This window comes from Biomphalaria glabrata, chromosome 14 (genome assembly GCF_947242115.1).
Source record: "Biomphalaria glabrata chromosome 14, xgBioGlab47.1, whole genome shotgun sequence".
NCBI classification, from domain to species: Eukaryota; Metazoa; Mollusca; class Gastropoda; family Planorbidae; genus Biomphalaria; species Biomphalaria glabrata.
Window position 1 is genome coordinate 33,693,903 of NC_074724.1, and position 27,670 is coordinate 33,721,572.

A 27,670-nucleotide genomic window follows, 5' to 3' on the forward strand; every position below is an offset into this window, starting at 1 on the left:
AAATTCTATCACGCGCAGAAACACTTTCTTTGAGTGATCTGTGCGGTAAGGCTATTAATAGAAAAAAGGGGCAGATTCTGGACAACCAATGAAAATCGGTGTTATTTTATTATAGCCTTGCCCGTATTTTCGACCAATAAAATAGACTGTATTATAATGAGTTGGCCCACTTGACCTAGTCCTTCTAAAACGAAAATGGATTCATAGCGAAAGTTACTTTACACAACAGTCGCTAGGACCAGACTGAGATCTCGATCAAGAATCTAGATATAAATACTTGTAAGTTTTAGTTAACCAAAACAGCAATGGCAGCCCTTTATGATTATAGTTCGTATTCTTCAGCAGCTTCGGATACAGAATACTCACGAGAACATCTTGAGGATTTATCTTACGGAAATCTAAATACAGTGCCCGAGTGTATTTTACAGCGCTCAGCGGTTCTCCATTCTCTTCAACTTGACAACAATGATATTACTAGTCTACCGAGTTGTATTGGACTTTTCAAAAAATTAATAGTTCTCGACATTTCTTCCAACAATATGACATTTATTTGCGATGAGATTTGTCAGCTCACAAAACTAAGAACTCTTATTGCTAAAAACAACAAATTAACCACCGATTCTTTTCCCAAAAATTTCGGATCCCTAAAAATGCTGGAAGTTATAAATGTGAGTGGCAACAATATTGAACTATTTCCACCTCAATTTACAGAATTGGATAAACTACAGGTACTTCATTGTGGAGGAAATAATATTAAAGAGCTACCTAACACTATCAAACATTTAACAAGGTAGGCCTTTTATATTAACTTTTTAATACTTATTTAACTTATGTTTTAACTTTTTCCTCAAGAGGCTCAAGAGATAAAATTCTAATAAGTCAATCAGTATTCCCAATAATTTAAAAGAATGTTTCACTAAGATATTTTATTTATAATTCTATGAAGATCTAGAATCTAATTTAGGAATTCTAGAATAGATTTAGACTATAAAAGTTTGATCCAAAGATATATTTATTATTATCTGTTATTAGTATATTGTATAAGAATTATAAATTATGAACTCTCTTCGTTGTTTTCAATGAATTCGAAGATATATTTGAAAGCCAATCTTCATTTTGAAAAGTTGATTACAGTAAGACAAGAATAGTAGGGCCTAGTTCATTGTTTTCTAATTTTGTTCTAAGTTTTTTGGTGAGTCCCTTTTCTTTGCTGTCGGCTACTCTGTTTGCCTCATAACCTTGAACACCAAAATGGTTGTCACGTTCACATTTGATTTCTTGAAAGTATTTTTATATCTCTTAAGTTGACCCCCTCTGGAACACCTTTCATTGCACATTTCCCCACAAATGAGTCATGTAGGAAGTCCAACATGTCCAACCCATTGTAGTTGTAATCCTTTTTGTTCTATGGCATGGAGACTGTTTTCTGTGATGTGTAGGATTTCACATTAGTAGTACATGAATATATACAAAAGTAGTGGAGAAAATATGTGGCTGCTTTACTGATTGTAGTATACCCCAAATACATAACAACCTACTAGTGTAACGTACAAAGCGATATTTAAAATTTCTTGCACTAAATGTAGATACATCTATCTCTCTCTATATATATCAATATAAATCTTAGTGCAAAATGCACCCCCTGGCGTGATTTTACGGGTACAAATTTTGTATGGACAATGTTTTCAAATATTGGCAAAATCTTACCCCATGGAATTGTGTTTGCCCATGTTGAAGGTTGTTTTTTTTTACAACTTAGGCTACATTGTTCAAGTTTGTAAGTTAAGTCCATGATTATAAAATGTTGGATCCCACTGGTTTGTATTGTTTTTTTGTTTTTTTTTAATATAAATACTGTTGTGTATTTTTTAAAAATTTTCCTTGGTTAAAAAAAAAAAAAAGAACAAACAGATGTTCTAGTTTTCCTAATCACTTAAACCCTTTCTGCTGCAAGGACCTTCTGGGTCATATAAAGGTCATGGCTTGAAAATAAAATTGCAAACATTCGAGAATGCATAAATTGTTCCTTTCTCCATAACCATTGAAGTTATACAATCGCTCATATTTAAAAGGCATTTCATCAATAACCTTTATTTTTTGCAAACACATTGTATGAGCTGTTTACACTGTAAATAGCTTTTGCTGTCAATGGGCTATCAAAGTTGTAACTATGTTGGTAAAAGCATAGATACATATATATATAACACTAATCCATTCTGAGTAAAATTTAGCTGCAGTTTGTCAAAGTGAGGATGAGTAGCACTTTAGCTGAACTTTTTCATGCAACCAAAATCTTCCAATTCTTTGCTTTTAGGGAATGTGTGAAAGCCTTGTCCTTGATCCACCTGTACATCATTTCATATATTTGTTTTCCTTGTTTCCTTTTTCACCCCACCCTGCAACATGTAGGACTGTGTTTTTTAACATAATATGAATATATTATTTAAACTTTTTTGGCTTTGACAGTGCTAAGCATTGTAATGACTTTATAGTTGGACGCGTAAAAGTTGGGACTAATTGGGATTTTTCTTTAGAGACGTAACTGTACATTAAAAACTTTGAATGGAAATAGCTAGAGACAGATTAACGGACAAGAGACCCACTTCAGTATTGCTCAGATAAAAGGATAAGTTATGTTTTTTAGGTTTAGCAATGTTGGAACAGGCCCATCTTTTGAAATAAATAGTTATATTGATAACTAGGCAGTTTTCACTTAATCTGTTGTGTTATGGTTTGTTGTATCATCTACAATTTTAAGTATTTGAACGTGCGCCACAAAATAGTAACCAGCAACATCTCACCAGCATGTTATTGAAAAGCAGATTTCATTTGAGACTTTCATGTTAATAGTAGAATGTAGAAAGAGAGGGAAAGCAGTCGTGTAAAGAATAATTATAAAATAGGAATACCTGTTTCCCATTGTTATAAAGAATTTTTTTTTGTAGACTCTACCACTTGTTATTTGCAAGCCTTAAAATATTTAGCAATATTTTAAAACAAATTGTAACATTTAATGTTGAGTTTGGATCAGTAAAAAAGGGTGTTGGTAAAAGCTAAGTGGAAAAGTAGCGGAACTAACTGTCTTTTTGCGTGTGTTCACTACTTATTCTGTAGGTAGATTTTGGTCAAAGGTTAGTTAGCAGGAGTATATTTAATTATTTCTAGTGCTTAGCCATAATAAGCTTAATGGAGGAGGGGGGAGAACAATAAGAAATGGCAGATCCATTGGGGAAGAATGTGTGTATGGTGTGGGACTGTATAGCAGAATTAGCAGACATGTCTTTTCATTAATTGGAGGGGAAAGATATTCTCATTTTAGTAATCCTGGATGGAGAGAGGGCTGCAAAGATATTTATAACATTTTTTTTTTTACAAATTACATGAGATTGCAATTTTTTTTTCTGGTTCTTTACCTCTGGTTTTGAGGACCATCAGTTTTCCTTTAGGTAACAGCATACATGTAGGTGACCTTTTCGTTCCTTTTATGCAAATACATGTCTGCTGTTGTAGTCAAGCTGTTACTGCACCTGCAAGCTTTTGTTTAGCATTACTTTGAATAAACTATGTCCATAGCAGTATGAAGACAATCTGAATTTTTTTTTAAACATATTTATATATATTTTTTAAGGAAGTAAATAAAGTAAAGTTACCCTTTTCAGACCTTGCGATCTATAGGGCTGATGATGTAAAGGTCATCTGTTTCTGTGGCTAACGGTTAACAGGGCTGTCATGTGGGCAGCACAACGACGAACTGCCTTTATTTTTCCCCAACTAATGTCAGGTACCCATTAGAGCTGGGTGGACTCAGAGGCGTCCAGAGATCCCGATATTAAAAATCCCAGTCTTCACCAGGATTCGAACTTTCGGACCTCCAGCTCGGAAGCCTATTGCTTTACCGCTTAGCCACTGTGCCTCCTTTTTAAGGAAAGATACAGACAAATTCAACTGTTGCCTTTAAAACTTGTATTCATGCGTTAATGATACTTGTAACACAATGAAGAAAGAAACCAACAATATGCTTCCAGTAAAATGCTTTTTAATTTGCAGTTGAAAACAAATTGGCACTGTCATATCTAAAATGATATTGTCATTTTTTTACCATTACCAAAGACAAGTGATAAATGTCTCAGCGCATGACACGGCTTGCTTTAGTTTTTTTTAAACCATGTTTTTAAATTGCTTTTGTCTTTCTCTGGGTCCAATCTCTTGTGTGGACTTAATGGGGTAAAGGGGATCAGGAAGGTTTCCATGCTGCGCCTGGCAAACACAACTCTGTTGTCCATTCTCGATCTCATAAAAATCACGGTCCACATCGAGAATTGAAGCTTTTTATGCCACCTAGCAGCAAAGATCATTTGCTTTTAAAAGCAAATTAAGTGTTGGTACTGTCTTGTGTATCCATATCAAAAGTGAGGATCAATTTTCTACTGCTCAACTGCTGGTGGAGAACTCCTGGTTTGAGAACCTCGTTAGCTGTTTGGTTTAGTCTGTGAGCCTAACTGGTTTGAAACGTATGTGGGTTCATTTAACTCCTATCAACTTGTCTGGTTCATCAACCCATATCTTCTGCCTCAGCGACCTTGGCACACTTAAAAAATCCCCGTCCAGATAACACACCTACGGACTATATTGTTATTGTTAGCAGCAGCAGAAGAGGGGGGGGGGGCATGTGTTATGGTCTACGTGTCATCAGGCGGTATTTGAACGCAAACAGTCCAGAAGAAATCGGGCATGTCCATCTTGTGGCTACATTCTCCAGCCTGGGGCAGACTTGGGCTTGTTAGGTCGGTGTGATCTTAAAGTTTCGTATAAGATCGAACGTGCGTGGTTGTTATTTATAAGAGGGACACTTGTTTATCACACATTACAGTGCAGAACAAAAACATGTTTCATAAACAACAATGTAGTCATACAAACGAATAAACATTTAACAAAAACAGCAACACACATGATACAAACATTAAATAATGATAATACAAATAGTAATTTTTAGCAACCAAAATAAAATTCAACAAACAAACATTTAGCAAACAAAATAAAATGTATCATACTTTAGCAAACAAACAAATTTAACAAACATTTAGCAAGAAAAAAAATCTTACATAAACAAGCAAATATTTAGCAATAAAATACACTTAATAACACACAAGCAAAAGAACATTCAACAAAAACAAAAACTAGGTGAACGAAACAATGTGGAACAAATAGCAGCATGTAGAAAATAAAAGAACATTATATAAAGGAACAAGAAAAATATTTTAAAATACTTTAAAAAAAACAACAACAACAACAAATCAAAGCTTATATAAAGTGTAATTGTATCAATTAGTTTGGATCAGTCATGTAATTTTATGGACAATGGTTCTAGACATAACACATTTGTGTGATTAGAAATATTTTAAAGAATGGACCTGATTCACCAATCGTAAACAAACAACATTTAGCCACGCGATTCTCTATCTCTTCTATTCAAATTACGTAATCCGTAAAGGCTGTCACGTGATACGTTTTTTTTTCCATTATTTTATCAATATTATCACGTGGCTTAATGTTGTTTGTTTACGATTGGTGAATGAGGTCCATTGTTTTTGTTTAGCTTTTAGCTTTCTCAACGCGCTATGATCCTATCACATGTCTGGACCAGTTGTGAAAAGGGGGAGGGAAGAAGGGGGTATCTTGGTGAATGTTTACATGATCGTTTTGTTTTTAAATGCAGAATAAAAATGTTTATTTAGGGCTCAAGGGGACTAATTCAATTTATACCACCACATCTGTCAAGTTCGATTTCTTTCCCTTGTTCAAGATACCAAACAAAATACTTAATTACCAATAGTTGATTATTAATTAATTATTTTTTTTAAATTGATTCTTGTGTCGTCAGGTAAAAGAAATAATTGTGCACAATTTCTGCTTGAACCAAAATTGGGCGTGGGAGAAATAATGTGTACAAACTTTTTACCATATAGAGTGAGTTAAGATAAATTAATTTATATTGATCCAATCAAATGGAAAGTCAGTTTGACTACAATTGACAACCTCAAGGTAACTAATGTACAACAACAACATAGATGCACATACGAACAACATTCACACACGATAAAAACACATACACACTCACAACCAGCGCTTTATGAATTAGACTTCTATGTACTTCTCGATGACGACAGCCGATGTTGTAACACTCTGACCGACAGTGGGATAAAGGAGTTTTTAAATCTTTCTGTTTTAGTCCTAATGGAATGGAGACGACCACTTCGTTCAGATCTGATGTAACAGTGGTTTAATGGGTGCAGGTTATCTTTAAGAATGGTGAGTGTTTTGGAAAGGCATCTTTCATGAAAAAGCTCTTCAAGAGATGGTAGCTGTGTTCGAGTGATATAGGATGCTTTTTTAATTAGTCTGTTTAGTTTAAGTCTTTGTGCCAGTGAAGTATTACCATACCAGCAGGAGATGGCAAAGTAAATTAGACTGCTGATGGTTGCTGTATAAAAAAGTTTAAAAGGCCTAATTGTTTTGTCGATGTTAAATTTCCTTAGCTTTCTAAGATAGAAAACACGTTGGTGAATTTTGGTGTAAAGGTTTTGACAGGGTTCACTCCATTTCAGTTTGTTGTTGATGGTTGATATAAACCTTGTAAAAATTAGCCCCAAAAATTAAAATTATCTAGCATCCAAAATAATATTGAACCAAGAAAAGTTAAGTATTGAAAAGCAATGAAAATAATTGTTTTAGCGTTCTTGTGGATTGGAATGTTTCGAAACTTTATTAATACATATTAGCGGTAGAGCTGAGATAAGTCTTTGTGTTTTTAGTCTTGAGTTCTAAGATGTTTCGTATGTGGGCTAGAACTAGTGTCAAGTACTTGAGTAAGTTTGACATTATAATATTAGTGAGAGAGTCATTGTTCTGTTTCACTTACACACATGATAGTACGTTCACTAACTTGCAAGACGAACTTAGTAGATTTACGCGTCTGTAGTTTACTGGAAATGAACATAGACTATATGGCTCGCTGTGGATTACTCTTATCTTGGTGCCGTTTTAGGTGGATATAAGCTTTTGTGCCCTGTCAGGTGTGCCTGATTAGGGGCAGAATCTAGTCAAGCCGGTTATCCTATGCTAGGCCAATGTCGGGTCGGTGTCTAGATTAGCGTGAGACCACCACGCTGTGTGGTAAAGTCTACGCAGCTCGGTGGAGCAGACTGGCATGATGTGCACCGCCCATTTGAAGTAGCCCATTGTGAAGTGCTTACTTTGTAGCTGAGCATCACCAGATGCGAATGTAGGTTTCCCGTTGTGCATTATGTCTGCGCCTCCGCTATGATTGCATTACGTCATTTAATTACGATAAGAACGTGTTTGACACAGAGTCACATGACGTATGGCCCTACGTTATTGTGTATCATTGTACATACTTATTGTTGCATAGTAAGGAATCCATTGTTAACCGTTCGTTTGAAAGTAAAAAGTAAATGGAAAGTTCCCCTTTCAGACCTTGGACAGATCACGTGAAGGTCATCTGTTTCTTTGACCAACGGTTAACGAGCAGCGTGTATTATGGTCAGCACAACGACCAAACTCTTTTACTTTACCCCAACTAAAGTCAGATACACATTAGAGTTAGGTGGACTCAGGGAGCCCTAAAAATCCCGAAATTCAAAATCCCATCTTCACCGAGATTCGAACCCAGGACCTGAGGTTCGGAAGCCAAGCGCTTCGTGTGTGGAATAAGAAATGTGCCTTTATCTTTGTGTCTAAGTATTTGATAAGGTAGTGTTTTTTTGTAAGGTTTTAGTTCTGTGTGCTAAGTATTACTGCTAGTGGTGTTGCTCTGGTCAAATGTCAATATTCCTTCTTTGTCGGAGACACGTTATGACCAGAAGTTTCTGAACATTTGTCACAAACTCGAGAGGAACAACAAGCCAGGGGCAAACTTGGCGTTGAACTCGGCTCTGGCACTGCCATACAACCTGGCACACAAAAAATGTCACATATGATTGGCCTCGTTACTTTCTTAACTCTTTCTCTCCTAATCGACGATTCCATCGTTGATTTTGATCTCATTAAAATAAGTTAATGTTTAATTTTATACACTTGACTTTGTGTTATATAAAAAGAGCATGCATTTCCCTTTAATTCTATACCAAAACAACATTTTCTGATAGCAAACAACAAAGCTATTGAAGCCCAATCATAAAAGGGGAGTGAAATAGTAATGAGCAAAATGAAGAATTCCTTCGAAACGTGGAAAAATAATTACGGAGAGAAAGAGTATAACTTTTAAATCATTTTGTTAAGTTTGATAATGTATCCAAAACTGAACGCATGCTTGTGTGGGTCTACCCAATGTATTGTATCTCTACAAGAAGGCAGGCTTGTTGGCTATATGAATAGTTTATTGCATGATTTAAAACTGTTTGATTTTAATAAAACAGTAAAGTAAAATACTTAGAGAAAAGGCCCTTTGTGTGAAAAGTGAAACAAATGATATCTAAAGTCAAGGCATAAGATGATCCCTCATTAACTGTGTTGTCGCTGCCACGTCTTATACTCTCGCTACGTTCAAGTCTTCAAGCCCTCACTTCTGTCTTCAAGCCCTCACTTTTGTCTGCCCACCTCACAAAATAGGCCGTAATTCTAGATTGACTGTTCGCATCTTAAAAGTTGGTCTCAGAACATCAAGTCCACCAGCTTGCCCATATAGCCAGTTCGCTCCTGTCAACAAGTGTCAACCTAGTAATATTATTTTTTTTTTATTTATTGTTTAAATATTATTTATCTAATTTATTTTTCAGAAATAAAAAAAAATTATGCATAAATTTTATAAAAAAAAAAAACAAACTAAAAACTTCCTTTTCTTTATATCGAAACCCTTGTTGTTGTTGTTCACTATTAATAGTACATAGTTTTTTTTTTTAATTTTGTGTTTTTATAAAAACTAAAACCAAAAAAAGGCTTACATATTTAGGTCTAACTTTGAAAGTTATCTTTCAGAAGATAAGAGGCATCTAAACTCTGCAAGCTCTAAAATATTATGAAATGGGATATTCAATTTTTAGATCTTAACGATACTTGGCGTGACAGACGGACGGACAGCCAAAAAACAAATAGTGGATTTTTCCTTTTCGGGGCCGCTACAAAAATTGACCACAGGTACATATATATCAAAGCTGGAGAAATATTGATTTATAAAAGTAAATTAAATATCTTCATCCCCCCCTTACCCCCTTTTTTTTTGTCCAATAGCATACACATTATTTTTTTTTTGCATCGGTAAATTGAAACATGTTAGTTTTTCCACATCTCTCTCAAAGTATTGACAACTGTATCAGTAATGAGTCAGTGGTGATGTGGTGAGTTTTCACACATCGCTGTCAAAGTATTAACAACGTTATCAGTTGTCAGTCAGTGGTGATGTGTGGTAGATCCAAGGGTAGACAAGGCCAAGATTTGAATGCCTGTTTGGTGTTGCTTATGGAAGTGTTGCTGGCCTCCTGAAGCCCTCCATCGATAACCAAAGGAATGAACTATACAACACAAACATTGAGATCCAAAGAAATCAACTTTCTTTTTTTCTCCCTTTTTCTACGTCTTGGACACAAGCACGCACACACTTTCAATGACATATATACATATATGATTACATACGCTTACACCAGGGCCGGGCTTATCTAATCGGAGGTCTTAGGCGAAGTGAATTTGGTGACCCCAAATAGAAATAAAGAGATAAGCACCATCATAATAAAAAACGTGATTTCTATTGCTTGCTAAAAACAATCAATGCTGACACGTAGCGAAATTGAATAAAACCTCTATACATTCTCCGATTTTTCGTTTGTGTTTGGATGCACCAGACTCGAAATAAACGTTATTCTGTATTCACCGATAGAAAGAGGAAAGTTCTTCTAACATAGGTAGTCTAACACAAGTAGATTTAAACAGTCACGAATACATCATTAGTTATAGTGAAGACTTGGAACTAGGCTAGTAGACACAGATCTCTGCTAGATCTATATTTAACAGATCATCCAAGTTTCGTTCATTTTTTATGTTTTCCTGTGCGAGGCTTCCCACCAGTTGTAGGCCTAAGGCCGGCCCTGCTTACACACACATACTTTCATAGAAATACACATACGTAACACAAATATACACTTACATTCAGTAACATACTCATGCATAAGCACACACACACACTCACAGTGTCTCCCCAATAATTCGCGAATCCCGAGGAGGAAAAAAATCCGCGAATAATGTTAACTAGGTTTAAAATGCCAATGTATTATAATAGATGCGCTAAAATATGCCCCCAAAACGCATGCTAAAGACAGTCTTACTCATTAATACAATCACCTTCACCTATCGCTTAGTCTATTGGACCGTTTGGCACCACACAGGATCTGTTGACCGCCTTTCTCCATTCCTCTGTCTTTTGCCTTTGATAGAATCTCAGACTATGATAATGTAGTTTAACGTGTACAAACACGCAGTACATTTGTACTAATGAATAGATCAAGAGAACAAAGGAGATGGGGTATAGTATTTTGCTTCGAACGTGACTTGGTGAGGGTTTTAATTAAACTTATCTACTAGTTAACGGTGAATGTGAGCGTTGTTCTGCTTTTTAAAAAGGGCCTTAAGAAATTCACGAAATTGTCTGATAATAGCAAAAAATGCGTGAGTGTGCGTGGACGCGAACAGTGGACCTCCAAATGAATGACGGTATACTTGATAATACTTCCATACACTTGCCAAAGAACATACTTACATATATACAATTTCATGCACATTCTTAGATACACACACATACGCTTACACACGCTTATAGATACACTTAAACAGTGACCTCCGAAGGCGCCGCTTAAACACACACTTGGCACCAACACACATACACTTATACACCAATACACTTACACACATGCAAAATAAAAACAACACAGACGGCGTCCTCTCAAACGACGTCATTTGCATCCAACAAGGGCATTCTTACCGCTCAACATTCGTACCGCATCGCTCTGCATTCAGAATCTTGAGACAGGAGACCCAAGGATTTTCGTTTCTTTGTTTATTTAGAATCCATTGAAGTCAAGATCGTCATTCACTTGAATATCCTTCACCTATCGCTAAGTCTGTTGGACTGCTGGGGCACCACAATAGGAATAAACAAAGTTCTTCAAACATAGGTAGTCTAATAAGTAGATCTAAACATACACGAATAGATCACTACTTATAGTTGACCATATTTCTCCATTCCCCTCGGTATTTTGCCTATGAATATACCGGTAGCCTTTAATTATTTCTTCTTCATATGCTGGAACTCTTGAAGAACCTTCTATGAAATATATTAACCACACTAAGTTATATTCTCATTTTCTTATCAGACGTGAACAAAGTCATCTACTCTTCTCAGTTGGGTTAACAGAGAGATTTTTAAAGAATATATGTTAGTGCCATTCTTGGTCTTGCAAAAATACATACATAGCTGCTTGGTGCATCATCATACTTTTCTTTTTTGACCTCATTGTAAATCTGCAATACAAATGTTTTTGCATTTGTAGGTCTGATGTTTTATGTTTGTACGATTTTTCTTTTTGAATAGAAAATGTTTTGGATCTCCCTTTGCTAAGAACTAGATGTCCTACTTTGCATCTTTTACTTTAGGTAGCTCTTGCTAGTTTGAGGCCTGGTGGCTGAGGGGCAAAGCATTTGTCTTCCAAACTGAAGGGACCTAGGTTTGAATCCAGATGAAGATTTTGAACTTTGGGATTTTTAGGATGCCCCTAAGTCCGCCCAATTCTAATGGATACCTGATGTTAGTTGGGGGGGGGGGGGAGTTAAGGTTGTTGGTCATTGTGCTGGCCACATGACACTCATGTTAACCGTGGGCTATAGAAACAGATGACCTTTTCAGCTTGTCCTATAGATCTAAAAGGGGAATTTTTCTCTGTTTTTTTTTCATTAGCTCTAGCTTTTTTTTATAATTTGATTAAGAACATATGCACTAAACTAAAAGTGTATTTATTTAATGATGATGCACTATTTTTTAAAATCATTTAGCAGGCGGCTACTGACAATGTCACTGACAATGTCACCTTAATGATTTTTCATAACCGCTGTTGTTGTTCTTGTCACACATGTGATGGGGGGGAATATCTTATTACCCGCCAAATATCTCTCATTTGCATACAGACTCAACCTGTCACGGCCATGCGACAGCATCGGCTTACTGGAAGAAGAAAATAGCAGCTTGAGCCCTTGATGTCGTCATAATTTGCCTAATAGAACTTAAGTTATAAATTACAAATCATTTTCTATTAGAACTTTAAATCTCAGATTACATCCATGCTTCAAGCAACCACATGGTCTACTGTATGGTATTCGTCATTTGTTTATTTTGTTTTATTTATTTTCTTGTTCTAGTTTTGGCAAATGATGTTAATTTCAGCCATGGGCTAATCTTCTTTTTTTTTTTTTTCTTCAGACATTTTTTTTTCTTGATTGTCATTTTTCACTTAAAACATGAGACTCATGTTTAGTTTTAAATGTTGTGAAAACCTGGCATCATTGAGCTGGTTGACAAAATCTGGGTTATTTTTAAAGGGAAGGTGGATGAAATAGAATTGAAGGGCTATATACCCTTTGGTCTTTGGATCAATTTTGGTTTAACATCTCATATCTTATCATTAATCTTGTCTTCAAATAGTCTCTTTACCTGGACTCTTTATTTGTGTGATACTGTTCTTTACAGAAAGATGTTTGAAAGCCCTGGCATGCCATTTGGCTGTTGAATTGACATTTAACATGGCTCAAATTAACCTTACAATCTTATCATACAGCTACCATCAGTAGTCTAATTACCTTTGCCATCTCCTGCTTGGTGATGCTTCAACTGCACAACGACAGGGACCGAATAAAATAATTATAAAAGCATCTTGTATCACTCAAACACAGCTACCATCTTTGCAAGAACTTTTCCATAAAAAATGCCTTTCTTAAACATATAAAATCCTTGAAGACAACTTACTCCCATTAAACCACAGTTATTATTATAGCTTTTATATAGCACTACTTTCATGCTTATAGCATGCTCAATCTTATTTGTGGACCGGTGGGGGGAGGGGGTATCTAGGAGTTGGTTTTCCATGCTGCCTTTAGGCGCTCAGTAAACACAATTCTGCCCGAGTCAGGTGTCGAACCTCGAGCCCCCTTCTAGGTAGCCACGCCAAGCCAAGTTCAAGCGCACTTGGCCTCTCGACCATGCTTCCCACCAGTTGCATCAGATCTGTACAAAGTGGTTGGCTCCTCTCCATTAAGGCTAGTCAGGGTGTTTTCAATGTCATTTGTTGCCACCAAGGAGTACATAAAATCCCAATTCATCAAGCACTTGTTTTGTGTGTGTTTTGTGTGTGTTTGCTTGTTTGTATATTAAAAAGGCTGAGGTCAACAATTGTAATTTTTTTTTTTTTTACTTATAACATTATTCTACCTTATCCTGAAATTCTTTATTGGAAATTCAGAATTCATAGGTTATGCCTACTAGATGCTAAAGCATCTCTATCTTCAAGTCTAAGATTCACAGGCATTAGAGATGTTCATCTGGGATGGGAGGGGGGGGACTATTTATAGCTAGCTTTTTGGTGTATCTGGTGTACAGAATGAAGTGTTGATAAGCTAGGTGTTTTTTATAGAAATATGAAACTTTTTGTTCTTGCACTTGTTACCCCTGCAGAGTGAAGTTTTGAAAAGCTTTTCCATTTGTAATTCAATTTTTATTTGATTTAGTTGGCACCATTGAAGTTTAGTTTAGTGTCCTAAATATTGTTTAGTTGATAGTGAAAATCCCCCAATATATATTAAGAAGTAAATTGGCCAGATTTTTGTGTGTATATATTTTTGCTGTTTTCTTAGTAATATAATTTAAATTTGAGAAAAATAGTTCTGTACTGCACAATTAGTCTTCATTTTAAAAAAAAAAAAGGAAACCTGAGTATAATATTTTATTCAAGTTACATATATAGTGCAGGTTCACAAGAAGCAGATAATATTCATGGATAATGTACACTCAAGTGTGTGCTTATAAATAGTTTCTGAATGCATTTCCTAATGATTAGGCCTATTGGGAAGCAAAAAAGTGCCCCCTTTGAGCAGTCATTATTATTTTTTTATTTTAAACTGATCACTTACGTTCTTGTCATCATTATTGTTTTCAGACTTCAAGTGTTATACCTTGGGGGCAACCAGCTGGTTGAGATCCCGGCTGAGGTTGGCTACCTGAGTGAACTCACCAACCTGGTCCTGTGTGACAACCGACTCCAGAGTCTTCCGCCCACTCTTATCAATCTACGCAACCTGCGCAGCCTTAGCTTGCATAACAACAAGCTTTCCACACTGCCAACAGAGATTGTGGCCTTGAACCTTGTGGAGTTGAGTTTGAGAAACAATCCACTGGTCAACAAATTCGTTGAGGTCAGTTTTGCATTTTGAAAACATCCGGAAAATTTAGTCTAACATCTTTACTTTGAATTCAAGAAAGTTCAACATGTTATAAAATGGCAAAAGCTGTTTTAAAAAAAAATGTGCCAATGTTATCTTGAAAGATGTGAAAAGTATTTTTTTAAATATTTATTCATTAGTTATGAAAGAATATTTTATCAAGATGTTTTAAACCTTAAGAGAAGTGTGTCTAGTCTTTGCAAGAATTCAATTCGATTCAAATAAAAAATTTAGTCATTTATTTACTTTAAAAAAAAAAGTTTCCCTTTCAGACCTTGCAATCTATGGGGCCACATGATGTTAAGGTCATTTGCTTCTATGACTATGGTTAATGAGCAGGGTGTCATGTGACCAGCACAACGACCAAATGCCTTTACTGTCCCCTACTCAAGTCAGGTACCCATTAGTGTTGGGTGGACACAGGGGCACCCTAAAAATCCCAGAATTGAAAATCCCGGTCTTCACAGAGGTTCGAACCCAGGGCCTGTAGTTTGGAAGCCAAGCGCTTAACTACTCAGCCACCGCACCTCCATTACAAACAAACTATTTAGATCTATTTGCAATGCAATAAAGACTGCATGCCTCCTTCACAAAACAAAACTATTCTTAACAATCCTACTTTTTATTTCTTACCTTTTCATAGAATAAAAAAGCATGACTTATGAATGTAAATGGAGGCCCAGTGGCTAAGTGGTAAAGCACCTGGCTTCCAAATCAGAGGGTCCTGGGCTTGAATCCTGATGATGACTGGGATCTTTAATTTTGGGACATTTAGGGCGCCTCTGAGTTCACAAAGCTCTAATAGGTACCTGACATTAGTTTGGGATAAGTAAAGGCGGTTGGTCATTGGGCTGACCATTTGATTCCCTTGTTAACCATGTGCCATAGAAATAGAAGATCTTTACATGATCTGCCCTATAGATCGCATGGTCTGAAAGGGGAACTTTATTACTTTGACTATGAATGTCACTGAAACTTTTATTGTGAAAAACAATACCCATTCATATGCTTGATGTGTTTTCCATTCTACAAGGATTTGGTCTACAACCCCCCCTCTCTTATGGAGCTGTCTGGCAGGATAATTAAGATAGAAAGAATCCGATACACTGCAGAGGACTTACCCTACAGTCTGATCCGTTATCTGGACTCTGCCCAGCGCTGCGTCAACCCGCATTGCAAAGGTGAGTATCCCGGCCTGAATCTCTCATCCTTTGCTGTTGCTATGCCCTTGTTGTGTTGCTTTTTTCTGACCCTGTATCCTCCCTTCCCTTGTTGATGACAGTGTAATTAGACTCATTGATTGGACCACAGCTTGGACACAATCCACAGCTGATAGACACTATTAACTTAGAATAATATATCTTCTAATTTGTTATGTCTCTATCTAAACACACAATTGATTCAGTTCATTGTGTTCAGAGCATGTTATTAACTAATTACTTAATAATTATCCAACTCTGAAAAAATCTAATGTAACAGATAAATGTGAGTAAAGTGCTACATTTTTCTGCTAATGACAGTAGTTGATGGTGCTTTTCTTTGTTATGGAGTCCTCCTGTTTCTTTGTTCCTCCGCTGTTCCTAGACCACCGCATTCCACTACTATCTTTTCTCCACTACGTTCCATTTGAGTTCTTTCTCATCAGTTTATGATTTGATGTTCTCAGATTTTTATTTTTTAATTTAAACTCGAGTGTTGTGCTCGTCAACTAGCTGCGACTATAATTTTATTGGGAGACTCAATAAATATTTCTATTAGAAACATAGAAAAAAAAAATATGTTCTAGCTAACTCTTATTTCTAAAAGAAAAAAAATTTGTTCTAGATAACTCTTATTACTAAAAGAAAAAAAAAATTTCTAGCTAACACTTATTTCTAAAAGAAAAAAAATATGTTCTATCTAACTCTTATTTCTAAAAGAAAAAAAATATGTTTCTAGCTAACTCTTATTTCTAAAAGAAAAAAAATATGTTCTATCTAACTCTTATTTCTAAAAGAAAAAAAATATGTTTCTAGCTAACTCTTATTTCTAACTTTTATATTTAGTTCCGTTTAGATTAAGCTGTATGTTCCTAAGACTCTAATCAATGATTGGACTCATTGGCTCTTGAGATTTAATAGAAAGTGTATCAAAGCTAATTGTTTTACAATAAAAATCTGGTGTGTGTGTGTGTATATGAGTATGTGTAAATGTACGACAAGATAAGCACGACATTTTGAGCCCATCACATTCAACCGTGACTCAGCTTTCTCCAGCAGAGATAAGGCGATCATGTTGAGATGTCATGACAGCGTAAGGGGCATTACCCAACTTTTTGTAACTAACTGTTAAAGTTTCTTTAGAATGGCTAATGTAAAGCTTAGAGTTATTTGTTCCTTTCAGTTTCTAGCTCAGGTTAACAAATAGCAATTAATGACTTGGCTTTTTGAAGTCTTTTAAAGATGGATGTGATACATACATTTTACATTTTCACTGCATATGAAATTTTGTGAAGGAGTTAACTGTGGCATAAAGAGTTAGTCTCATCGGTGATTATGTATTTCAAAAGTAGTGATCCGTCCATTCAATTTTTAAAAAAATTCCCAAAAATCCAATCCAAATCCTGAAAATTTCACATTCCAAAGAAAAACAAACTGTGGCCTTAGATGTTGAATTTGAAAAAATGGTAACAGCCCCCCCCCCTTCTCTCTCTCTCTCTGCACTGCGTGGCTGGTCCACTTGAGTGCATCGAACTCAAGACAGGGGAACTAATTCATTTAAGGGTAAACAACTTATTTTGTTACTTTCTTTGTTGTTTGTTTGTCTGGATGCACAGTGTACATTTTGTTTTGTTGATGTTCCTAATTGATAGAGTGACACCTTTCATTGTTTTTTTTCTTCTGTACATGAAGCCTTGTTATGTTTGTATATTTGTTTTACAATAATTGTTCTTGTTACACTTAACAAATCTATCAGAGTCACTGGACTCTCTCTTATCTGATAAAAAAAAAACTAGTTAAAATGCTAACAGTCCCTCCCCCCCCCCCTCTCTCTCTCTCTCTGTCTGCACTGCGTGGCTGGTCCACTTGAGTGCATCGAACTCGAGACAGGGGAACTAATTCATTTAAGGGTAAACAACTTATTTTGTTTCTTTCTTTGTTGCTTGTTTGTCTGGATACATTATGGGGTCATGAAATGCTTAACAATAGAATCAGATATTGATAAGTGAAGCAATAAACCAATAAGGTTCATCCCAGTGCAGCTCATGCCAAACACCTTTCAAGAACATTGAAAAAATTTGTAAATTGTATTTCTGATTTGAAACATTTTGAGTTGCCCAAATAAGATAATTTTTATTGTTTTAATCAAATGGAAATTCAGTTTGACTACAATTGACCACCTCAGCCTAACTACTGTCGAAAAAGTTAACTTTGTTTTTCAGTGCTTCATCTCTTATTATCTCATGCTTCTTCCTTTTTTCTTCTTCTTTTTCGTTCTCATTTTACATGTCGGAGAGTTCAGATCAGTAATCCTATATCTGAGATGAACTGCGCAGTGGTTTCCAGATCAGGCAATGCTCCTTATAGTTTTTGTTCTATAGGCAGGTTTTGGGGCCAGAGTCTTGTTTAGGCCTCTTGATATAGTATACAGCTTTGAAGGACATGGTCAGCATTCTCTGGTGTTCTATAGGAAGGTTTTGGGGCCAGAGTCTTGTTCAGGCCTCTTGATATAGTATACAGCTTTGAAGGACATGGTCAGCATTCTCTGGTGATGCTCCACAAGGGCAGGTTTCGCTTGTCCTGACTTTAAGTTTCCGGAACATATGTTGTCTCATTCTGTTGTGTCCGGTTTTGAGTCGAAAAATTATGGGTTGGTCATGTCGAGATAGCTTATAATAAACTTTTTTTTTCTTGAAATTGGTATGTGAGCTGGTTTAATTCTCATTTATTTTACTCCCTATTATTTTCATCATTTCTTCTGGGTAGAGAGGGATTTTCATTTGTTTGTTCATTCTTTCATCTTTGGCCATTATGTCTGCTTTTTCATTGCCTTTAATTCAATGTGTGCCAAAATCCATTGAAGAACAGTTTCCTTGCTGTTGATGTTAAGGTTTACAAGAGCTGTCCTGAGTTGTCCCATTATTCAATTTTCATTCTTCATCCGCATTCAACTTAAATATTTTGTGATGACATACATATATGTTAATTATTGATGCCTCCAGAATTGTCCTCAGTTCAAACTGTGGAAATAACTTATTTAGAGCTTTCTGTTCACTATTTACTGTCCAATTCGGCCATTCATAGGGGCATTCACTCAACCTTTAAATAGATTTCTCAGCAGGGTTCAGTGGCATGCAAATAAGTTGGGCTAGTTCAGAACAGACTGAGAGACATAAGGAGCCTTAAATTAGCTTGGCTGTCCTATTGGAACCTCTAATAATCTTTCATAATAATCTTTCACTTGTTTTGTTTTTTTTCAATATGTGTATGTTTTTGTATGTGAGTGTGCATGTGCATTTTTAGTTTGTGTGTGTGTGTTTTAATGTTAAGAGTTTATTGATGAAAGCTTGGTTGTTGAAACATCTGTTTAGGTTGTATTGACGTCATTTCTCACGTCAACCTGAACATATGTTTTCCTCTGGCTGAGATTTTCTTCTCTTTGTCTTACAGCCAGACCTTAGTTTGGTCTTTGTGAGGCATGAGTTGTAATGTTTGTTTCATTTCTTGGCATTTTGCATTTTTAGCTTACAACTTCACCTTTCTTGGCAATGTCAGTGTGACTCTTGCACTTCATATATATATATATATATATATATATATATATATATATATATATATATATAGGTCAAGGATGAAAGGAGTGTTCTTACTGTATAATTCTGTCACATTCTGATTGGCTTGTTCTTATGACCTCAGATAAACCTTTTTTTTTTAAATATATAGGTCATGTTCTAATATTGATTAGAGATTAGTATATATGCCTTTTACTAACAAAGAAAAAAAATTGAATCCCTTTAAAAAAGATTACCTTTTTTTAGATACATTTTTTGAACTTTTGAGTTACCAGTAAAACTTTTTTAGTAATGTGAATCTTTGCATACACACTCACTGTACATATAAACAGTAAAGTAAAGTTCGCTTTTCAGACCTTTTGGTTTATAGAGCAGATGATGTAAAGGTCATCTGTTTCTGTGGCCTATGGTTAATGTGGATGTTATGTGACCAGCACAATGACCAACTGCCTTTACTTTTTCCCCGACTAATGTCAGGTACCCATTAGAGCTGGGTGAACTTAGAGGCTCTCGGAGATCCCGGAATAGAAAATCAGTCTTCATAAGGATCTGGGCCCTGTTTTGAAAGCCAAGCGCTTTACCGCTCATCCACAGGGCCTCCCACTGTACATATACATGGTACAGGTCCGTACAGCATGGCAATGAGCTATTTGTCTCCCCTGCCCACAGGCTGCGATGTCGCAAGTTAGTGTTGAGGCCTACCATAGTGTTTGGTCTTGTGGGAACTCTGAAGTGTGAGGAATGTGTCAAGGGAATAGTTTGTTTTACAAGTTTTTGTTGTTTCTTCAAATTCTTACATCCTAACCCAAATTCCCTACAGGATGGCAGGGGATGGTAGGGGGAAGGGTTTCTATTCTTGACCATTGGTCAAGAGTCCAAATTGTATGACTCAAAGACTTTGTTTCAAGTTGTAAATGTTCCTTCAAAAAAATTATTGCATCCTAGCCTGAACCTCCTTTTGGATAGAAGTGGATGGCAGCGGCAGGGTTTGAACTCAAAACAATTGTGACAACAGTTCGTAGCACATACAACATGACCAAAAAGTCAGGATATTCACATAATAACCATTGTATATCTTAAGATTGACATTGTGATATAAATATTTTATAACAAGTTGGCATTGGATTTTTAAAAAAAAATCTTATCAAACTAAATTTGATTTGTTTAATTTCCAGGTGTTTACTTTTCATCTCGTGTGGAACAGATTAAGTTTGTGGACTTCTGTGGCAAGTACCGGCTCCCCCTGCTCCAGTACCTGTGCTCCCCGAGCTGCAGCACCGGCACCCCGCCAGTCACGTCCCACAGAGACACAGACGATCAGGATGAAGGCTGGGAAGCAAGGGAGAGAATGAGGAAAGTTTTGCTGGGTTGACCTCGGTGCATTGCGTTTCAAGTGGAGTGTACATACGTTTATCTGCCGTGAACCTTAATCTACATTTTGATATTTGAGCATCCGTTCATTCTGTTGCGGATGATTGTGATGCATGTAGCCACTGTGACTATAATTCTCAAAGCTTTAAATAAAGACAGAATACTATTTACAGAAAAGATGTGCTAGTAGTGGTTGAGCTAGAGAGAATACTATTTACAGAAAAGATGTGCTAGTAGTGGGTGAGCTACTTATTTCAAAGGAAATCAAAATATTTGAGTCTGCAATGGTACCACTTAAGTTTTCTGAGATGTTTGTTAATATGACTTGACAGTTTATAAGCATATAAGCAATGTTCAATTATATGAATCATTTCAGTTTATAATGGTTAAAACGTGTTCAGTTATCCATCATTTCAGTTTATAAGGGTTAAGCCATGTTCAATTAACCATCATTTCATTTTATAAGAGCTAAAATGTATTCAGTTCCCCATCATTTCTTTTAACGGTCTATGAGTTTAATCTAAGACTAACAATTCTTAGGACTTTAATGAAAAAAAAAGTGATTAGAATGAATGATCTTCATGACCCTCTGGTTAATTCAAATGTGTGACTTGGGATGCTGTATCATCATCACCTTGATCTATCAGGCATGATGAAACTAAGTTTCGTAAAGTTTATTTTCTAGCAGGCATGAAACGTGAGCCTCTATTCAGTGGTGCCATCCAGCATTCAAAGTTAAGTGTAGTTTTGTAAAATAAGTACTTGTGGAAAAGTGGTACAATTAGAACTAGTCCGACATGGTACCGATATAAACAAATAAATAAATTGTCCAGAATAGAATATTTGTGCATTGCCTTAATTGTGCCAGGTACTCAACTAGGACACCTATGTGCAAGTTTATGATGTTCTTGAGTATGGCAGGTTGAATATTTTAAACTGTTACTTTGTGCCTTGATGCAATGTTTAGAAAGACTTTGGCGTTGCCTCTTGACATTGTCAGTGCCTCTTTCATCAAGTTCTTTGACCTGACTTGAAATTGAAGTCTTCTCAACTGAGGTCTTGCCTCTTTCATCTAGTTCTTTGATCTGACTTGAAATTGAAGTCTTCTCAACTGAGGTCAGTGCCTCTTTCATCTAGTTCTTTGATCTGACTTGAAATTGAAGTCTTCTCAACTGAGGTCAGTGTCTCTTTCATCTAGTTCTTTGATCTGACTTGAAATGGAAGTCTTCTCAACTGAGGTCAGTGCCTCTTTCATCTAGTTCTTTGATCTGACTTGAAATTGAAGTCTTCTCAACTGAGGTCTATGTTTCTCTTCCACCAGAAACCATGCTGGGGGGGGGAGGAGGGTAATCAAATACTAAAATAATTGACATCTAGACTGAGTTTTGATCAATGCCAGCTAGGGTTGTACTGATAGTAGCTCCCTTTTCACTATCCTGTCCCAGCAAAATATCAGGCCACTATCCTGCTCCAGCTGGCTGTCAGAAAGTACTATCCTGTACAAGCCAAATGCTAGTATACATTTACAAGTAACTGGAATAATTTGTATTTCTATTGTTAATACTTTGTTTTAGTCTAAATTGAATTGTATTTTGAATAGAGTTCTGCTCTGGCCACTTATCCTTTACAAAGAAGAAAAAAAAGGATATCTGCTTTGAGACAAGTATCTAATAGATACAAAGCCTTTGTATTAGAAACTACTGATCTTCAAGTTCTATAGACTGTGATAAGATTTGAAGTGTGCGCCTGTCAACTTGAAGCTATTGATTTGTTTGGCTTCCTTAATCAGTTTTATAAATATGTTTTTAGTCTAGTCAATAAATGGAATAGGAGGTCCACCTCATCGCAGCGTAACATCCATTTTAGTTTGGTCTTAATTCAAATGATCAAGTCATTCTAAAGGGCTTTGCCTCATGTTATGAAGTGGACATTTTTTTTTATTGAACCAAACATTCATTTTACCACCTTTTTTGTGTATAAATTTCAAAAGCATTTTTGTTTGGTGGTTTCTGACCATATGATCCCCAAACCACATGAACCCCCAAACTACATGGATCTTACTTTCCCTTTCACATTGCAATGATTGTATTGTAATCAGTTGTTCAAGACAGTTTCAAACATTATGTCAACTGTTTATAAAACTAAGACATTTCAAAAAATATTTATCATTTAGAAAACTTCAGATTGACTATTTGAAATGTTTCTTTGGATAATTTTGTGTTCATTGACTGACCACATCACCACTAGTGACCACACCACCACTTTGGATGTACTAATGGCATTATACCATATCTTTTAGTATTCAAACATTTCTGTAGAGGTTTTCTTTATTTTTGAATTGCAACACTTATGGTTTTAAAAGTGTATTTTTAAAAAATAATTTTTCGTAGCATTTTTTTTTAAGTTTACAAGCTCATTATTTGAGTGAAGCCAGGCATTTGTGTGTTTACTTGTTGGAAATAAGTTATTTGTAAAATTTGAGAATGTACCTTGGGCTGCTAACAATTTATTTCTATGAAATAAATTTGTTTTGGCCTTTTTTTTGCTTAATTTTTGTGTGAAAAAACTGTTACTGGATTTACAATTTCAACTATGCTAGTGTGTACATAAGAGAGATAGTATATCTTCCTTTTTTCATGTGTTCTGTTCTAGTTTATTGTATGTACCAAAGAGACTTGTCAATGTTCGGCAGAGTGCTTGTGTATTATGTCTGAGGATTCCACTTACAAAAATTATATAGGTCTTTGTGAAAATTGTGTTTTGCCCCTTAATTTGTTCTTATGATGTTCTCGGCAACATGAATCACTCACTTTAGAGTACCTGCAGTTTAGACTTGATAAACTTGAATCACTCTCTACAACATGAATCACTCACTTTAGAGTACCTGCAGTTTAGACTTGATAAACTTGAATCACTCTCTACAACATGAATCACTCACTTTTAGAGTACCTGCAGTTTAGACTTGATAAACTTGAATCACTCTCTACAGACTACAATTTAGAAATGTTAAATCTGAATCACTCAATACTAAATTAAATTTAGACAAAACTTTTAAAACCTGAGAGAAAGATTAAATTCTCTACATGTTTAGATTCATTCATTCAAGAGATGAAAGCTTGGGCAGTAGCTATGGTTGGAACCATTTCACCCACAAAACAGTTCCCCCTCTCCACCCAGCCAATGTGCCCAAAGGAATGGCAAATGCCCAAAACAGTATGGGATCAGTAGTTTCCACAATGGTGTAGCACTGTGTGCTGCAAGCTGCTGAAAGGTCACTGTCTCCTGATTTTTTTCTCAGGGTTTATTCCTGAAGCATTTCCTTTGTTAAGCCACAAGGCAGCGGAGGTTTGAATTCAAATGTTTAGGTTAGACTTATTTCCAAGTGGATTCCTCTTTTTCTTATGCTCATATTTATGATTATCTTTACATTCAAATGGCAATTTTTATGATGTGAGTTTAAAATGTGTAACCATTGTTATAAGCCTTGTTGAGTTGTGATTTAAAATATCAATGTTCAAGTATTTACCACAAAATATAAATAGAGCGGATGGATGGACTTGTGGAAGGGGAGTAATTTCTTTTGTTTTTACTTTCACTGTTTTTATTGATTTGTCAGTGATTCAAACCCTATAAGAACTTTAAACTTGTGTTAAACAAGAAAACACTTAATTTAAAAAAAAAAAAAAAAAAAATTTAAATGCTGTTAGAATATTATTAGAATCTATATTAATAAACTTTAAAAAAAAAAAACATTTACATATATGGTTTGATTATTGTTTTTTACACCTATGGCATTTTAATATTTATAAATCTTCTCTAAAGAATATGGAAAAACATTTTTTTTAAATCAGAAATTGTATTAAAAAAATATTTCTTTCTTTTGTAGGTACTCTGTCATTATTATTTGTTCATTTTGATTGGACTTAAGTGAGCAGTGTATCTAAATTATGTTTTATCACTTGGTTTCAATGCTACAACTGGATACACCCTATTGCTTTCTATTCAACTATTTTCATTCACTACATTGGAAATGAGCTCTTTCATCCTAGTAATACACAGGAAATACAGCTTTCTCATTCCAGTAGTAGATCTACACAAGAACTAAACATTTCTTATTCTAGTGATAGATCTACACAAGAAATGTATGCATACGAAATTCTGCATCATCTGACATTAATAGGATTAATATTTCCAGAGTGTTTTAATTTGAAGCACTAACTCTCTATTCCCTTAATATTTCAAGAGTGTTTTAATTTGAAGCATTAACTCTCTCTTTCCTTACGTACTTCTTGATATGTGTCTGCTTATACTATTTGATAACCACTGACACACCACTTTTACTTACACAAACTTGTTTGAAATAATTTGTTTTTCAGTTATGTGGCCATGTTACTGTGTTGCTAATTGAAATAGAACAATTAATATATAGCAGAAGTTTTCCAAGTGACTTGAGTTCAAGTGGTTGAGTTTAAATATATTTAGCCTATTAGTAATTTAGTCTTTTTTTTTTTTAATTTATTTTGTGAGTATTAATGCTTCCCAATTTTTTTTTCTTTTTAGTTGTAATATCATGTGCAGGAAAACAAGTCTTCCTTGATACATTTATATTGACAGTTTTGTAATGTCATTATTATTTTGGTTCATTGCTTAACTTAATGTAACCTTTTCTTTTTATTACCAATGTATTTGTCTTCATAAGCAAGATATGTACCTTTACATATAATATCTTACAAAAATGGTTCAAGTTTTAATTTAAAAAAAACAAAAAAAAAAAACAACCTAAAAAGCATTTTATTCTAAAGAAACAGGTGAGCCCTTTGAAATCTAAGACACTTCAGAAACAATCTTAGTGATATTAGATTTATTCTAGTGTGGATTGATAGTATTAGAACTCAGGCTGAGTCTGTAGTTACAGCTCTGCTTCCCTCATGGGGTATGTTTGAACAGGTCAGTTTGTTTTATGTGATTGTCTCTCTTAGGGAGTATTAATTGTTAATTAAATTGCATGCATTACACAGACTTACACTATAGTATTACTAGCCTGGTGCTTTAGGCCTGTACACAGTATAAAGTGAAGTTTTTATAAAATGATTACCGTTTAAGAATATTGGCTCTGACAAATAGAGTCCATAGTTTGTACCTAAAGCATTGGATATTCTATGAGCAACTAGATGTGCTATGTGTAGTCTGCTTATCAAGAGTGCAATACAAATGTATTATTATTCAGATTTGTATAATAGAGAATTTGACCAAATAGGTTTCCATGTTACTAACTCAATCTTTCCCCCAGCAACAGCCTTGTCTGAATCAAATGTGGACAAATATGGATGTTGCTACTGGGTTTGGATAGCCATGTGAAGCACTGCACTCATTCTTCGATATTCAGAAGCGAAGACATTGTCATTATTAGTAATAATTTAATCTTCAGGCTCAAGTCAATTATTTTGTCAAACTATAAAGTGTTTATATCTCTTTGTTTCTTGGTTGTTGTTTTTAATCTTCAGGCTCCAGTCTATAATTTTGTCAAACTATAAAGTGTTTATATCTCTTTGTTTCTTGGTTGTTGTTTTTAATCTTCAGGCTCCAGTCTATAATTTTGTCAAACTATAAAGTGTTTATATCTCTTTGTTTCTTGGTTGTTGTTTTTAATCTTCAGGCTCAAGTCTATAATTTTGTCAAACTATAAAGTGTTTATATCTCTATGTTTCTTGGTTGTTGTTTTTAATCTTCAGGCTCCAGTCTATAATTTTGTCAAACTATAAAGTGTTTATATCTCTATGTTTCTTGGTTGTTGTTTTTAATCTTCAGGCTCCAGTCTATAATTTTTGTCAAACTATAAAGTGTTTATAGCTCTTTGTTTCTTGGTTGTTGTTTTTAATCTTCAGGCTCCAGTCTATAATTTTGTCAAACTATAAAGTGTTTATAGCTCTTTGTTTCTTGGTTGTTGTTTTTAATCTTCAGGCTCAAGTCTATAATTTTGTCAAACTATAAAGTGTTTATATCTCTTTGTTTCTTGGTTGTTGTTTTTAATCTTCAGGCTCAAGTCTATAATTTTTGTCAAACTATAAAGTGTTTATAGCTCTTTGTTTCTTGGTTGTTGTTTTTAATCTTCAGGCTCAAGTCTATAATTTTTGTCAAACTATAAAGTGTTTATAGCTCTTTGTTTCTTGTTGTTTTTTTTAATCTTCAGGCTCCAGTCTATTATTTTTGTCAAACTATAAAGTGTTTATATCTCTATGTTTCTTGGTTGTTGTTTTTAATCTTCAGGCTCCAGTCTATTATTTTTGTCAAACTATAAAGTGTTTATAGCTCTTTGTTTCTTGGTTGTTGTTTTTAATCTTCAGGCTCCAGTCTATTATTTTTGTCAAACTATAAAGTGTTTATAGCTCTTTGTTTCTTGGTTGTTGTTTTTAATCTTCAGGCTCCAGTCTATTATTTTTGTCAAACTATAAAGTGTTTATAGCTCTTTGTTTCTTGTTGTTTTTTTTAATCTTCAGGCTCCAGTCTATTATTTTTGTCAAACTATAAAGTGTTTATATCTCTATGTTTCTTGGTTGTTGTTTTTAATCTTCAGGCTCCAGTCTATAATTTTTGTCAAACTATAAAGTGTTTATAGCTCTTTGTTTCTTGGTTGTTGTTTTTAATCTTCAGGCTCAAGTCTATAATTTTTGTCAAACTATAAAGTGTTTATATCTCTTTGTTTCTTGGTTGTTGTTTTTAATCTTCAGGCTCCAGTCTATAATTTTGTCAAACTATAAAGTGTTTATATCTCTATGTTTCTTGGTTGTTGTTTTTAATCTTCAGGCTCCAGTCTATTATTTTTGTCAAACTATAAAGTGTTTATAGCTCTTTGTTTCTTGTTGTTTTTTTTAATCTTCAGGCTCCAGTCTATTATTTTTGTCAAACTATAAAGTGTTTATATCTCTATGTTTCTTGGTTGTTGTTTTTAATCTTCAGGCTCCAGTCTATTATTTTTGTCAAACTATAAAGTGTTTATATCTCTATGTTTCTTGGTTGTTGTTTTTAATCTTCAGGCTC

At 34.9% G+C, this 27,670-nt stretch overlaps 1 protein-coding gene across 1 annotated transcript; it reads left to right on the plus strand.

Moving 5' to 3' along the window:
- Positions 1-160: 160 nt before the first annotated feature.
- Positions 161-25,686, plus strand: LOC106051016 (leucine-rich repeat-containing protein 58-like). Its single transcript, XM_056010315.1, has 4 exons — positions 161-790; positions 14,208-14,463; positions 15,524-15,671; positions 20,437-25,686. The coding sequence occupies exons 1-4, from the start codon at positions 306-308 to the stop codon at positions 20,631-20,633; spliced, it is 1,086 nt and encodes a 361-aa protein (XP_055866290.1). The 5' UTR covers positions 161-305; the 3' UTR covers positions 20,634-25,686.
- Positions 25,687-27,670: the final 1,984 nt, after the last annotated feature.

What these genes read in the sequence shown, in the direction of transcription:
- LOC106051016 (XM_056010315.1), top strand. Translation starts at nt 306, where the DNA reads ATGGCAGCCCTTTATGATTATAGTTCGTATTCTTCAGCAGCTTCGGAT. An exon ending in ACTATCAAACATTTAACAAG is followed by an intron (nt 791 to 14,207) that starts GTAGGCCTTTTA and finishes TATTGTTTTCAG; the next exon opens with ACTTCAAGTGTTATACCTTG. An exon ending in CGTCAACCCGCATTGCAAAG is followed by an intron (nt 15,672 to 20,436) that starts GTGAGTATCCCG and finishes TTTAATTTCCAG; the next exon opens with GTGTTTACTTTTCATCTCGT.